The sequence below is a fragment of the Tupaia chinensis genome, unplaced genomic scaffold (assembly GCF_000334495.1).
Source record: "Tupaia chinensis unplaced genomic scaffold, TupChi_1.0 Scaffold000187_1, whole genome shotgun sequence".
In the NCBI taxonomy this organism is placed as follows: domain Eukaryota; kingdom Metazoa; phylum Chordata; class Mammalia; order Scandentia; family Tupaiidae; genus Tupaia; species Tupaia belangeri.
In genome coordinates, this window is record NW_006159662.1 from 1,186,933 (window position 1) to 1,201,390 (window position 14,458).

The following is a 14,458-nucleotide window of genomic DNA, read 5'->3' on the forward strand; positions in this document are numbered from 1 at the left end:
GTGGAGGGAACAAATCAAGGGCCGAGGTGAAGAGGAGAGGACCTACTGCGAACCGTGTGCTCGGGACACCTATCTGAAAAGGTAAATGGAGACGAGAGGTCAAGTTGGCGCTGCTTGGACTGGGAAATGAGAAGTTAACTTTAAAAACCTGTTTATCCACTACAGTTTCTTTCCATTTGATATACATCTAACTTTTTTAAAGGCTTACAATCCAACTGGGTGGAAAAGTGACAACAAAACAGATCTTAATACATCTTAATATCAAGTTTCACTGATGTGGACTGAATGAGTAAAAAACAAATTATGGGGACTGGCAGGTGGCATGGTGGTTAAGGGCACTGGACTCCCACATGGTTGACCATGGTTTGAGTCCCAGACCTGGCGGCTTGCTTTCTCACTTTCTCTCTCTCTCTCTCTCTCTCTCTCACTCTCACTCTGTCCAGATAGATAGACAGATAAATGGATAGAGTTAAATAAAAATGATTCTTAAAAATATCACAAATTATGGAGATCTCAACTTCCAGAGGACACCTGTGTTTAAGAAATAGGCAGAAAAAAAAATGTGTGTATATGTATTTGTGTGCATATATGTATGTGTGTGTGCACATATATGTTGTATGTGCATATATAATTTTCAGACAGGGCCCTGCCATGTCACTGGCTCAGCCTCCTGGGCAGATGGGACTCACAGACACTGGTTACCACACTGAACTTTTCAGGGTGGACAAGGAATGAAATGTGGGCTCCCCATGTGGCCTCAGCCTGCCAACAGCAGTGTCCAATGTGTGCCATTGAGGGTGGGCTGCTTCAGCTACATTTTTAAAACTAAAAACCTCAAGGGTTTTGGAGCAGCAGTAAAATAAGATATTCCGAAACTGACTCACATAAGAAAGTTCTAGGTTCACCTCTAGAGCCCTTCCTGAGTGTGACACACACGTGCCCATGACTGGGGCTGGCTGAGGGTGGGGATGGATCACATCCTTAAGACCCTGCTAGGGTACTCTCTCATTCATGGAAAAACTATTTAAAAAGCCCTCCAATACATAAGACCATGTTAAAATTTTTAACAGAAATTTGCTTTAAGAAAGGCAGGTAGAGGCCAGCAGCTGGCGTAGTAGTGGTTAAGACACTAGAGCCCCATACACCCCCAAACGGCTGTGTTTCAAGTCCCGAATCTCGCGGCTTGCTTTTTCACTTTCCCTTTCTCTCTCTCTCTCTGGTGAGCCCAAGTGCTTTATAGCAAATTAAAAATAACAATAAACAATTTTTTAAAAAAAGAGGTAGCAGGGCAAGCAGATGGCATAATGTTAAGGCGCTGGAACCCACATAGCTGACTGTGCATGTGTGCCCCAAATCCCAAGAGAATGGCGAGCAGAAGGGATTGCAGTGAAGCCATCCCCGGAGATGCGGGGTGATTTCTTTCTTTCCCTCTCCTTTTGGTCTCTCTCGGGAAGCACATGGCCTATGGCAAAAAAAAAAAAATCAGTAACAGATAACTCTAGGTTGATGGCTTCCAAAAATTTCCTAAGCAGCAAGGACCTTTCGTCCCGTGAACTCTTCTGCTAAGTTCCACAGGGAGGACAGACAAGCAGAGCCTCTCCACCTGCAGTGCACTCAGGAAGTCCGAGCCCTGGCTGAGAGGTGCTGGCTCGCAGGGATCCACTACAGGCAGCAGGTTCCGCTAAGGGGGCCTCCTCCTTTCAAAGGCCCAAGGTGGAGTCCTTTTTTAAAAAATGTTCAATTTGTTTTGTTTGTTTTAGAGAGATTACCGCTATAGGGCACATGCACTCACTGGAGAGACAAAAAGTGAGAAATCATTCCCCAGGGGGAATGGTCAATCCCTTCTCTTCCATTCTCCTCTTGGGATCCTGGGCATGAATGCACACATACCCAGTGTGAGTTTTAAGCCACCGGATCCAGGACTCTAACCACCCTAAGTGGGAGGCCAGTGTAACCATCAATGCCATTTGACGGTCCCAAAGGTGGAGTCTTCAACAAGCCTCTGGAATCTAGCCCTGCCTGCTACACTGTAACACAACATACAGGGGTCTCGAAATGAACAATTTCCTTTGCTGAAAGGTTTGAAAATCAACCAACCTACTGTGTTCTTTCCATTTCTGCTTACCATTACAAAACAAAAACAAACAAACAAACAAACAAAAAAACCCAAAGACAATAAAGTATAACAGGCAACGTGTAATCTCACTTTCAAACATACACTTCTTTCTCTAAGTGGTTTTACACCCATAAAGAGTGGGTAAGGGCTTTCCCTCAAGAAAATGGCAGAAACCTGCTGGACAGTAGAGGGAGAAAAAGAAGTGTTGCAGCTGAAAAATTAAATACGTTTTTATTTTGAAAAAAATAAAAATCATTCAACATTCAGAGCTACTATTCACTCTAAATACAGCAGGAAGAGTCAGAATCTGCCACTTGGAAGAAGCAAAAGCTTAATACATAATTTTTCTACACTTCTTAACAAGGTGCCCCCCCCCTCAATAAAAACATTGGCATTCTGACTACTGCTTTCAAAGGCAAAACCCACAAACATTCAGTTTAAAAACTTACTGGTTCTCCAAGTTTATCCAAGTTATCCAGAAAATATTTGACAGATTCACCCTAAAAACAAGAAGAAAATAAATACTTATTAGGGCTTAGAAATGAAAGTCCTAATTACAACAGTTTACATTATACCGTCTAGTTGTAGTTTACGCGGGACATTTCTAAATGTTTAGTCAATCGGTGACTACTGATTTCGGACTAAACAGTCAGCCTTAGCCTTTCTAAAAATGTGAAGAGAGCCTGTTCTGCCACTGCGTAAGCAGTATTCCAAGGAACCATCTACTTGAACAGGATTACCAAAAAATGCATGCTTTTTGATGTAACTATATATCCAAAGGGAAAATGTAATTAAAAAGTAAAAGTGCTTTTTAATAAAACATACACCTACAACTAAAATCTGAGTGAAATTACTTCTGTCTGCCTCTTCTGTCGTAGGGTGCTAACAGTGGAGATGAAAGGACACTCGAAAGGAGGTGAGAATCGTAAACGCCCCAGGGACAGGCATGCGCCTGGACACACTGCTCAGGAAGGTTCTGGACAGTGCTGCAGGCATTGCATCTCCAGGGGGTCTTCGTTCCCTGCACGGCCTGCCCTGAGCCCGTTATTTTATTAGCCCTCCAAGCAAAGGCATCCTAAAGGACACAGAGAAGAGGGGAGCCATTCTGAAGGAGGGGCTCTGTGTCTGCATCTCCTACTCCCCTGCCCCACCCCAGCTGTGCCCGGCCCCTAAGGCACTGCTGCACTAGTGCACAGGAAGAGAAGCACCTTGAGACCTGACTGACTGCAGATTCTGCCGAGGGCGGTCTGGGTGGGGCCCCAGTTTCTGCAGCTCAGGAGTTGACCTGGACCACTCCTGTAGTCACAGGCCTTAAAGCAGCAGTTTTCAAACTTCTGTTCTTAAGATTCCTTTGTATATCTTTAGATTTTTGAGGATCCCTAAAAAGCTTCTGTTTTATGGATTACTGCTATCAATATTCACCATATTATAAAGTATTGATAAACCTGAGAAGTTTTAACAAATATTTTACTTATACATTCATTTAAAAAAAATAGTAACAAGCCCAAGACATGTTACCCCATCTTTGTAGAGCTTAATTGAAGGCAGAAAGACTGATTCTGCATTTGAACTATACAGCAGGTTATTTTGGCCGAAGTATATGAAAGTATTTAGAAAAGAGAAGAGTATTCCCATAACCTTTTCAGATAATATAAATATTCTGTTACTACTCCAAAATTCGACATGTGGTAGTTTCTTAAATGTTAGTTACCTGTGCAACTGCAAATGCAACCAACTAACTTCTGTACTCTGTTACACTGAAATCCATTGGCCTAGCCATACTTTAAATGGATCCTTACCCACCCATGATTCTGCTGGTCGTCTGGAACATAGTGGGTCATTTATTACATTATGCAGATCTTCCAACTACTGGCGTGGATCACTACAGAAGACGATCAAGATTGTACTTGTCACTGTCACCCCACCTCACCAAAAGTCTTAAGTATTGGGCAGTTGTCACAATCTCTCAGCAATAGATACAAGTTTTCCTAAATTCTAATTTTCACTGGAAGGCTTAAATTTTATCACTGGCAACAATGTTTATTTTCCTTAAACCAACAGGAAAGTTCATCTTCTAAAAAATCCCTGTCAAACGCTCAAGCCGGAATAAGTTATTTATCCTGTCCAGTAAAAATGGCGTTGCATGAAAAACGAGGGGAGTTCAGCTCTCTCTGCACCCAGCAGCCCATGCCTTTCCCAGAGACAACAGTCCTGCGTGGGAGTGGTTTCGCTGTGCCTCCCCTCCCATCACAGAGAATACAACGCACTTTCAACTCGAAGACCACCCACCCACACAGGGTTCTGGAGCACCCCAGGGGTCTGTGGAGCACACTCTGGAATTGCTTCCTTGAAGTCCATCGTGGAGGAGAATGTGTGGTGGGGTGGGAGGGGCTGCCTATAATTTCCTCATGATAATGAGCAGTGGAAACTGATGCTGTTTTATGGACCTAGAATGTTGTTAGCGTATTTACAACATCTAATGATGATCATATAGAGAAAGTAAAAGAAAAAAATCTTTAATGAATATTTGGGGCTAAATAAATAATCTGATCAAACTTGTTTGGACACTTTGCATTATACATATCGCACATTTTAATGAAAAACTAGTATGTTAATTTTTGATGAGTACCATCATATGGTCCTCAAAAGGAATCTGAGCTTCATTTTTAAATAAAATCACTAATTATTATAGGACTGTACAACCCAAATGAGGCTATATATATATTTTTTTTTGAGGTTTTTTGCTATAGGGCGCATGCGCTCGCCAGACAGAGACAGAGAGACAGAAAGCAGGAAATCACCCCCCCAGGGGGGATGGCCAATCTGCAATCCCTTTTCCACCATTCTCCTCTTGGGATCTTGGGCACGCACGCACATGCGCCCAGTGTGAGTTTAAGCCACCTGGTCCGGGACTCCAACCACGGTCGACTACGTGGGAGTCCAGCGACATAGCCATTACACTAACTGCTGGTCCAGAGGCTATATATTTCAAGTGCTTTAAAAATAAAAATTAAGGGACCAGCAGATGGTGTAGTGGTTACATTGCTGGACTCCCACATAGTCAACTGCAGTTCAAGTTCCAGACCCAGTGGTTTAAAACTCACCCTGGGTATGTGTGTGCACACATGTCCAAGATTCCAAGAGGGGTTTGGAGAAGAGACTACGTCATAGTCATCGCCCTGAGGAGTGATTTCTCGCTTTCTGTCTTTCTCATGAGCACATGTGCCCTATAGCAAAAATCTCTCTGAAAAAATAAATTAAAATTTAAAATTAAATATCATCAATTCTGTTACACTGAAGTAGATGCCACAGAGTACACACTTCTATGTGCCCTCAATAGAATCTTGTCATGACACAATCCCCTTCCCCCCCAACTCCTTAGGATCCTGAATGCACCTGGAATATTCTTCAAGCTGACCCAGAATCAGAACCACAGGCCTCCGGCATAAGGCATTTAGTGCTACTGCTGCACCTTGGCAGCTGGGCTGGTAAGTAAAATGTTAGTGGTTATAATAATTCTAAGTATTTGTATGTTAAAAACTTCTATACAAACCATGAATCTAATGTAGAATATTTGACTTGTTTCTTTTTAATAGTTTCAATATTTTCAAAATGAACAGTGTTGTGCTGAACAGTTCTGAGCACATTGCTTTATGTGCTTCCAGACGGTGTCCTTAGCGATCCCAGAATTCCATGGCCAAGGTGAAAACTTCCTTAGGATGCCTGCTCCACACTGTTACAAGGGTTCCATCCCGAGTCTGTCCTACCCTGCACGGCTCAAACGCGGGGCTTATTCTGTAACAGTGAATCTAGGTGGCGAGAAAGGAAGCCGAGGTCACAGAAGAGAGTTCTGCAGATGCTTCTGCATTAGCTACGGTACACATTCTGAGACTCCCCACTCGGATGAGTGATGCCTGTCATTTTAGGGAATCCAGAGCAAGGGAGCTCTGTTTCAAGAGAAAATAGATCTCACATTCAAATCAATGATGAAAGCTCAACTATACAAAGATGTCTTTCAATTAATACTGCTTATCTTTGCCTACGGCGAGATAAATGAAAGCTGAAGTAACCTTAAGATAAACGTATTATCTAAAGCAGCAAACCTCTCCCTCCCACTTTCAAAAGTAACCACTTATACCCAACACACTGCTTGTGAGGGTAGAGAGAAACAGGTACACGAGAGAGCTTGCAAATTCATACAGACCTTAGGAAAGTTGTGAGTGGCATACTTCCTAAAACATTTTTGTTTGCCAGAGGTCATGCGCAGTTGCCCGTGAGAGAGAAAAAAAAAGTGAGAGAGCATCTCACTGTGAGAGATGGCCATGCCACGATTCCTTCTCCCCAGCTCGCCTTCTCTTCGGGATTTGGGGCATGCACACAAGCACACGTGCATGGTGGTTTCTCAAGCTACAGGGCAGGGGCCTCCAACTGCCTTAACCATCACACCACTAGGTCCACTTCATAAGATGACTTCTGAATTGTTTTAAAGAAGTTGCTATTTATGACAGCAAGATTTGAAAGTTCACTTTCCACTCAGCATTAAGGTAGCAGTCAACAAAATTTGGTTATATTGGGGCCAGCAGGTGGCATGGTGGTTAAGGCGTTGGATACTCCCACATGGCCAACCTCGGTTTGAGTCCCAGACCTGGTAGCTTGCCTTCTCACTTTCCTTCTCTCTGTGTGTCTTTCTCTGGTCAAATAAAAATGAATGAATGAATGAATAAAATTGGGTGATACTAACATAAGAAATTCAGTCATCAAATAACTGTACTTGATATCCTTGCTACATATGAAATATCTGTAATATGTAAGTGCTAAATTAAAGTCGCAGGCCTGTGGTGGTGGGGCAGCGGTACAGGCAATGTGCAAGGGAAGGTACCCTCATACATGCTGGGAGCACCTGTGCTCCTGGCGGGGGCGGGGGGGGTCTCATGAGGTAGGAAGACCCTCTGAGGGATGCCTGTCTGTGTATGTCTGTCTGAGCCTCTCTTTATCTCTATTGGATGAAAATAAACTGAAAAAATAAAAAGGAAGCTGGTTACAAAAGTAGAGGTTCACAACACTAACCCACTAGTTTGGTACTGTAGTTTTAGTTGTTGGGTTTTTTTGTTTTTTTTTGTTTTGTTTTTGATAAGCTTGACAACATTCATTATTCCTAGGCAGCAAAGCCTGACCTGAATTTGACCCTACATGGTAAACTATCAAATGCCTTGGTGCAAACAGTGGCTACTGCTGCATATGCACTGTATTACTTTCTGAAATCCAAGAGATTCTTCATTCCATAACATATTCAGACTTGGGATTTATAAGACTATGAACCTGAACTATGCATGCTTTGATTTTAGATATTTAACATACGGGCTGTGCTGGTCCCATAGTGAAGTGGTTAATTATTATATTATGCAGGGTGAGCTGGGATCCTATTGACAACATGACTGAAACTGGTCTAAATCCTTGCCCTGGCAGCTTGAAAAATATGTGAGGTACATGTGGGTACAGGCCCAGGATCTTGGAAAAATGGAAGAAAAACTGTAGTGTGACCAAATTCCACTGGAGGATTCCCCACCACCTCTGCTCCATGTGGCTCTCTTTGTAAAAAAAAAAAAAAAATTTAAAGAGAAAGAAGAAAAACCACCCCCTACTTTTTCTTTTTAATTAAAAAATTATTTATTTTATTTATTATTATTTTTTAATTTTACCAGACATATACCCCTGCCTGAGGGCGAGGAGATAGAGTACCCCGAAGGGAAAGGCTGTGGATTGAGAAAGCACAAATAGAAGTGGGGGTTGGCCAGATCTGTGTGCGGGTCCTGAGCCATTCTATGCTCATTCTTTTATAGGGAGGCAAAGCCCGTGCTTCAGAAGTGGAGCACCTCGTGGTTCTAAAGAGGCCTCTCCCGGCTTTCTCTGGCTAATGCTCAGGTTTCTTCTAACTGTAAAGCCCAGCAGTAGATTATGTCTTTGGTTAGAGCTTTCACATGTCCTCTAGTGATAGCACAAAGATTATATCCATTTTAAGTGAGAGAGAGACACAGACAGAAAGACAGACAGACAGACACACACACACACAGAGAGAAAGAAAGAGAGAGAGAGAGAGAGAGAGAGAGAGAGAGAGAGAAAGGAAGAGTGAGCAAGCAAGCTGCCAGGTCTGGGTCTTGAACTGTGATGGCCATGTGGGAGTCCAGCGCCTTAACCACCACACCAACCGCCAACCCAATCCCTATTTTTTCTTTTCTTGGTCTTAGAAATGTGTGTGTTTTTTTCTTTTCTTGGTCTTACAAATGTGTGTGTGTGTGTGTGTGTGTGTGTGTGTGTGTGTGTGTGTGTATTGGGCTAGCCAGTGTATGGTGGCTAAAGCAGCTGGATTCCACATGATTGACTTCAAGGTTTGAGTCCCAGACTCAGAGGCTTAAAAAAACATACCAGGCACATGAGCATGTATCCTGAGAGGAGCATGGAGAAGGGACTATGGAGTGGTCATTCACCCTGGGCGGGGGTGTGTGTGATTTCTCACTTTCCCTTTCTCTTTCTCTCTCTCTGGTAAGTGCACATATCCTGAGGCAAAACTAAATAACTAATAAATAAACACACACACATGCACATATATATTTTTTCTTTTTTGAAGTTCCATTCCGTGAAGCTTACTGATTTAACTGCCTTTCCTAAGAGAGGATCTTAGGTCCTTTGGATCCAAATTATTACCCTGCCATTGTTCATTAAGAATTCATAAAATTACTAAAGATAATAATTACAGAAAAATACATGTGCTATTATTAAATTTCAATGTCCAGTGAAGGAAGTTGTATCGGTTTGAGTTATGAAGTCCTTCATGCAATCAAGACTATGTAAGACTGAAATAAAGATACTTAGAATTTCTTTCATTTAAGTGTGGATGAACCATTTTTCATGTTTTAAATCCTAAAGAAGGTGCTCTATTGCCAAGTGACTCTGCCTTCTTTCCCACTGCTCAGCCAGTACCTATTTAAAGAATATAAACTTTAAACATTATTCCTATGAAAAGAACATTTGGTTTTAAAGTAACTCTCCAATCTTATTTCACCACTTCATGTCACAGGCTGCACTACTAACCCTTCCGTTGGAAAGACCTGAGTAGGAGACATAAGGTAGGCTCAGAACCTTTTAATGTGCATGGCTGTAAACTAAAAACCGTGGTATTGTTAAGAATAGACCCTCAAATTAAGATTTGCTGTATTTTATCAGAAACATTCAAATAAAATTAAAATGATCACATTCCTCCAAATTAAGCTATTCTGATCCAAAATGATTTCAAACACACACATGCACAGATACACAAACACACATATACATGTGTGCACACAGTGCATGTGACAAAAGGGTAAGTACCTTTCCGAGCGAGGCAATTCAGGGAAAGTTCTCAAAGAGAAAACCTATCTTTTTATCATCTTAGAAAAATTCCAAATCAGGGACCAGCAGGTGGGGTGGTGGTTAAAGGTGCTGGACTCCCACATGGCTAACTGTGGTTCGAGTCCTGGCCCTGGCAGCTTGCTTTCACTCTCTCTCTTTCTCTCTCTGTTCCTCTCTGGTCAAATTTTAAAATAAAATAAATGAATCAATAAATAAAGTTAAATAAATAAACCACAAATTTATTTTAAAAAAGAAAAATTCCAAATAAAAAAATACAGAATGTGTTATTTACAACTTAATCATGTACGACAGGGAAGCAGATTGATGGTGCCTGTGTACACAGGCAGCCAAGAGCTTCGGTCACTTCCTTTCACTTGCGCTTCAGTGTCCTCGTGCCAGTTCAACACCTAGCTGGCACAGTGCCTGGCATCCAGGAGTCTTTCTTCTTCCCCTTCGAAAGTGTTTGGTAAATAATGGATGAAATACTGGGAAAAATTACTTCCAATTATTTTTCCTAACAATTTCAAAAGAAGGGATCAAAAGTCTTCTGGATTTTTAAATATTAAGTCTCTAAACTTCTCCATGCCTCAATTTCCCAACGGTAAAAATGAGGAAGGAGTTCAGTGCTTCAACCAATAATCACTAAATTCTACCTAAGTGACAACCTCAGTTTGTACAACTCACTGAAAGTTCTCCTTTCCTTCTATGCCATGTGCCTACAGAGCTTAAATTCACATTTGTTGGGACTAATTATTCAAGTGATGCTGGTTAGTATCTTTGCTATATAAGTATAGGATTTCAGTATTGGACAAGATATGTTATGGATTTAAGATGGCCTGAAGATGTGTACTCTCACATTATGGGGGCAGGGGGCAGGTAGTGGGGGGTAAAGGAGAGGGAAGAGGAAGCATTTCCCCCAGCTGCCAATGGAGTCTGGCCACACAGCAACCCTTGTGTCCTCCACTTGTCCACTCCATTGGGGCCCTGGGCACATGCACACACACCCAGCATGCTTCTCAAGCTGTCAGGGCCAGAATTCAAGCTGTAGTTGGTCATGTGGGATCTGGTTCCCTCTGTACATTGCTTAACAGTGCTACAATAGAAAGCCAGGCCTGTTGGGACCAGCAGATGGCGTAATGGTTGCATCGCTGGACCCCACGTTGTTGACGGAGGTTCAAGTCTGGAACCTGCGGCTTACAACTCACGCCAGGTGTGTGTGCATGTGTATCTAAGAGATGTGGTGTGGCCATCCTCCCTGGAAGGTGATTTCTTGCTTTCTCTCTCTCTCTCTCTCTGGTAAGCACATGTTCCCTATAACAAAAATCTCTCTTAAAAACAAAACAGTCAGGCCTGTTGATGATAATTTGCAACTCCTGTAACTTTCCCCAGTCTACTTTATGCTACTGAAAGATATTTTAAATACAATTCTAGGGAAACTCCATTTCACAGTTAAGATTGTAAAAGTCTGAGATGTTTCATTGCCCCTTTGTTCTTTCTTTCTCTGTATAAACCAGTGAGATAAATCTCTAAGTTACTGTAGTAAGCCTGAAAAATATAAGCTGCATAGCCCTCTGAAAAATCTTTCAGTATTTCTTCAGCCTTGTGGATAGTTAGGTTCCGTCTAAGCAAGGATACCATGGCCAGTGGACTTAGGGTCTAGCTATAAGACAGACTACTGGCAAACTGAATGAATAGTGGTAAGTTTCAGGTACCTTGAGTTTTAAAATGCTATGAAGGGGAGCCAGCAGGTGGTGTGATGATTAAAGTGCTGGACTTCTACATGGCCAACCACAGTTTGACTCCTGGACCTGGCAACTTGCTTTCTTACTCCCTGCGGCCCCTGCTCCCTCCCCACCATCTCTCTCTGGTGAGCACACGTGCCCTATAGCAAATTTTTTAAAAAGATAATAATAATAAATGAAATTGAAATAAATAATTGTTTTTTAAAAATGCTATAAGGGCCTATGAATTATATTTCATATCAGCTTTTATGAAGTTACATATAAGCTTGGATTTATCTCAATGTTGGTTGGTCCCATTCACAAGAATCATTTGTAAAAAACATTAGAAATCATCCCCTAGGGAGGTTAACTATGTTGCAGTCTCTTCTCCCCTATTCTTCTCTCTGGATTTTGGGCACACATGCAGATGTTCCAGAAACGATTTCCAAGCTTCTGAGTTCAGGACTTGAACCGCGATTGGCCTTGTGGGAGTCCAGGGCCTTAATCACCATGCCATCTGCTGGCTCCACAACAATCTTTTTGGTGTATTATGCTGACACAAGTGGTATTAAGACCTTGCTCAAAAGGCTTTCGAGGGAACCAACAGTTAGCATAATGGCTATGTCGCTGGACTCCCACGTAGTTGTAGTTGACAGCAGTTCGGGTCGCAGACCCGGTGGCTTAAAACTCACGCTGGGCGTGTGTGCGTGCATGCCCAAGATCCCGAGAGGAGAGTGGAGGAGAAGGGTTGTAGTGTGGCCATGCTCCGTGGGTGTAATTTTTTTTACTTGCTTTCTCTCTCTCTCTCTCTCTGGTAACCACATGTTCCCTATAACAAAAATCTCTCTTAAAAACAAAACAGTCAGGCCTGTTGATGATAATTTGCAACTCCTGTAACTTTCCCCAGTCTACTTTATGCTACTGAAAGATATTTTAAATACAATTCTAGGGAAACTCCATTTCACAGTTAAGATTGTAAAAGTCTGAGATGTTTCATTGCCCCTTTGTTCTTTCTTTCTCTGTATAAACCAGTGAGATAAATCTCTAAGTTACTGTAGTAAGCCTGAAAAATATAAGCTGCATAGCCCTCTGAAAAATCTTTCAGTATTTCTTCAGCCTTGTGGATAGTTAGGTTCCGTCTAAGCAAGGATACCATGGCCAGTGGACTTAGGGTCTAGCTATAAGACAGACTACTGGCAAACTGAATGAATAGTGGTAAGTTTCAGGTACCTTGAGTTTTAAAATGCTATGAAGGGGAGCCAGCAGGTGGTGTGATGATTAAAGTGCTGGACTTCTACATGGCCAACCACAGTTTGACTCCTGGACCTGGCAACTTGCTTTCTTACTCCCTGCGGCCCCTGCTCCCTCCCCACCATCTCTCTCTGGTGAGCACACGTGCCCTATAGCAAATTTTTTAAAAAGATAATAATAATAAATGAAATTGAAATAAATAATTGTTTTTTAAAAATGCTATAAGGGCCTATGAATTATATTTCATATCAGCTTTTATGAAGTTACATATAAGCTTGGATTTATCTCAATGTTGGTTGGTCCCATTCACAAGAATCATTTGTAAAAAACATTCTTTCTTTGCCTGTAAAGACCAAATGAGTCAGGAATCCCAAGTTTAAAAATCTTAGAATATAAGTTTAAAAAAAATTCTATTAAACGAATTTATAGTTGTGGAGAGACCTGGCAGTTTACTTGCCCAGTGACAGATTTATTCAACACTCTCTTCTGCAGAGCTAAAATAGATAAGGGGCAGGGTTTAGAATGTATTACTTTAAAAGGATACAGAATTCAACCTGGATAGCCAAAGAACACACAAGAAGAAATTGTCTTTTTTTTTTTTTAGGAAGAGGACAATCCTGCTCCTAGAAAATAGGTAAAAAGTTAAAATCTCTATCTTTAAAATGTGATCCAGGCCTGAAGAATATAACTTCCAAAGTCTAGGAGATGAGGATCAAATAAAGATTTTTTTTTTAAAGCAAGGCACACATCACCTGGAAAGAAACCTGGCATGATGTATCAAGGCACTGAGTACTACTGGAAGAGTACGTGCAACTACAACTCTGGTAGTGTGGGCTTGTGGCAGGAGGAAAGGCTGGTTGAGAAACATTAGGTTATTCCTTTTATTTATCCAGATTCTAGATCAAAGGTTTTTCTACAAACTATACCCTTCAGGTCAGATCCAACACACTTTCTGTTTTTGTACAGCTTACCTCCAAATGGGTGGGGAAAATAAAAAGAATACTTTGTGACACGGATGTGATAGGAAATTCAAATGCCAGTGCTGCAGATACCACGACTGTGGAACGCACCACACTCTCTTGTTCCTGTGTCACCTACGGCTGCTTCCACCACCTCTGAGGTGAGGGGTGGAGACAGAGGCCAAGCGCAGCACTCCCACCTCTGCACCACTGGCTGGTGCACTGTAACTACAGTGACGCAGTTCCAACTTGAGAATACTTCAAGAGTCACCAGTATTTCCATGCCATGGCATTTAAAAACCAGTACTAGTACGTGCAGTCATCTAAGAAGGAAGAGAATGGACATCACAGCTGTAAGGCATAGTAGGATGTGTATAATTCTGGTGTCAATCAGATGGCAAAGCATCATGGTTACTCCAGAAGGGTATGATGGCTATGCTAAGGAGCACGGCGTCCATCCACACTTACAGACTGGTAAGCATTCTTCATGATATCCCCAACGCATGGAAAAGCAAGGGTCAGAAAAAACAATCACAAAATTTAAAACTCAGTGGCTCATCGCAGCAGAATTTCTTCACAAAATAAAAAAATGAAAACTGAGACTGTCCCCTTCCAAGCAAGGAATGCCACTTAACTTGGAGGCCATTAACTCACGTCTGATTGCAGCAGCTGAAGAAATACATTCTGAGAAAATAATCGTGTTCGAGACTTTGAGAGAATGGCCGAGAGATGAGGACAGGGTATGGCTGAGTGTTGGGGACAGTGGGGTCAACCATCAGTTGTCAATTAAAAACAAGGCGAATGATTTCAAGGACGAAATGGTTCTCCTCGGCTCCTGCTGAGGTGCTTACCAATAGTGCTCAGTTGTTTGAGAAATCAATCCCAAGAAATCAATCTCAAATCAATCTGCCTCCCAATTTGAGGCGGCTGCAGAATCAGCCCATGCAGTAGTCTATGTGAAAGAACTACATGTGAGAATATTCCCAAAGACACCGAGGAAACACTAACTCTGTACAAGTGAAATT

The 14,458-nt window shown here is 41.9% G+C and overlaps 1 protein-coding gene across 2 annotated transcripts in view; it reads right to left on the reverse strand.

Moving 5' to 3' along the window:
- Positions 1-14,458, reverse strand: part of GNA13 (G protein subunit alpha 13) — a 47,029-nt gene that overhangs the window by 5,163 nt on the left and 27,408 nt on the right. For both annotated transcript variants that reach the window (XM_014587164.2, XM_006146829.3), the window contains exon 3: positions 2,566-2,616. In XM_014587164.2, the coding sequence (XP_014442650.1) occupies positions 2,566-2,616 (51 nt within the window). The remainder of the gene's footprint in view (positions 1-2,565; positions 2,617-14,458) is intronic.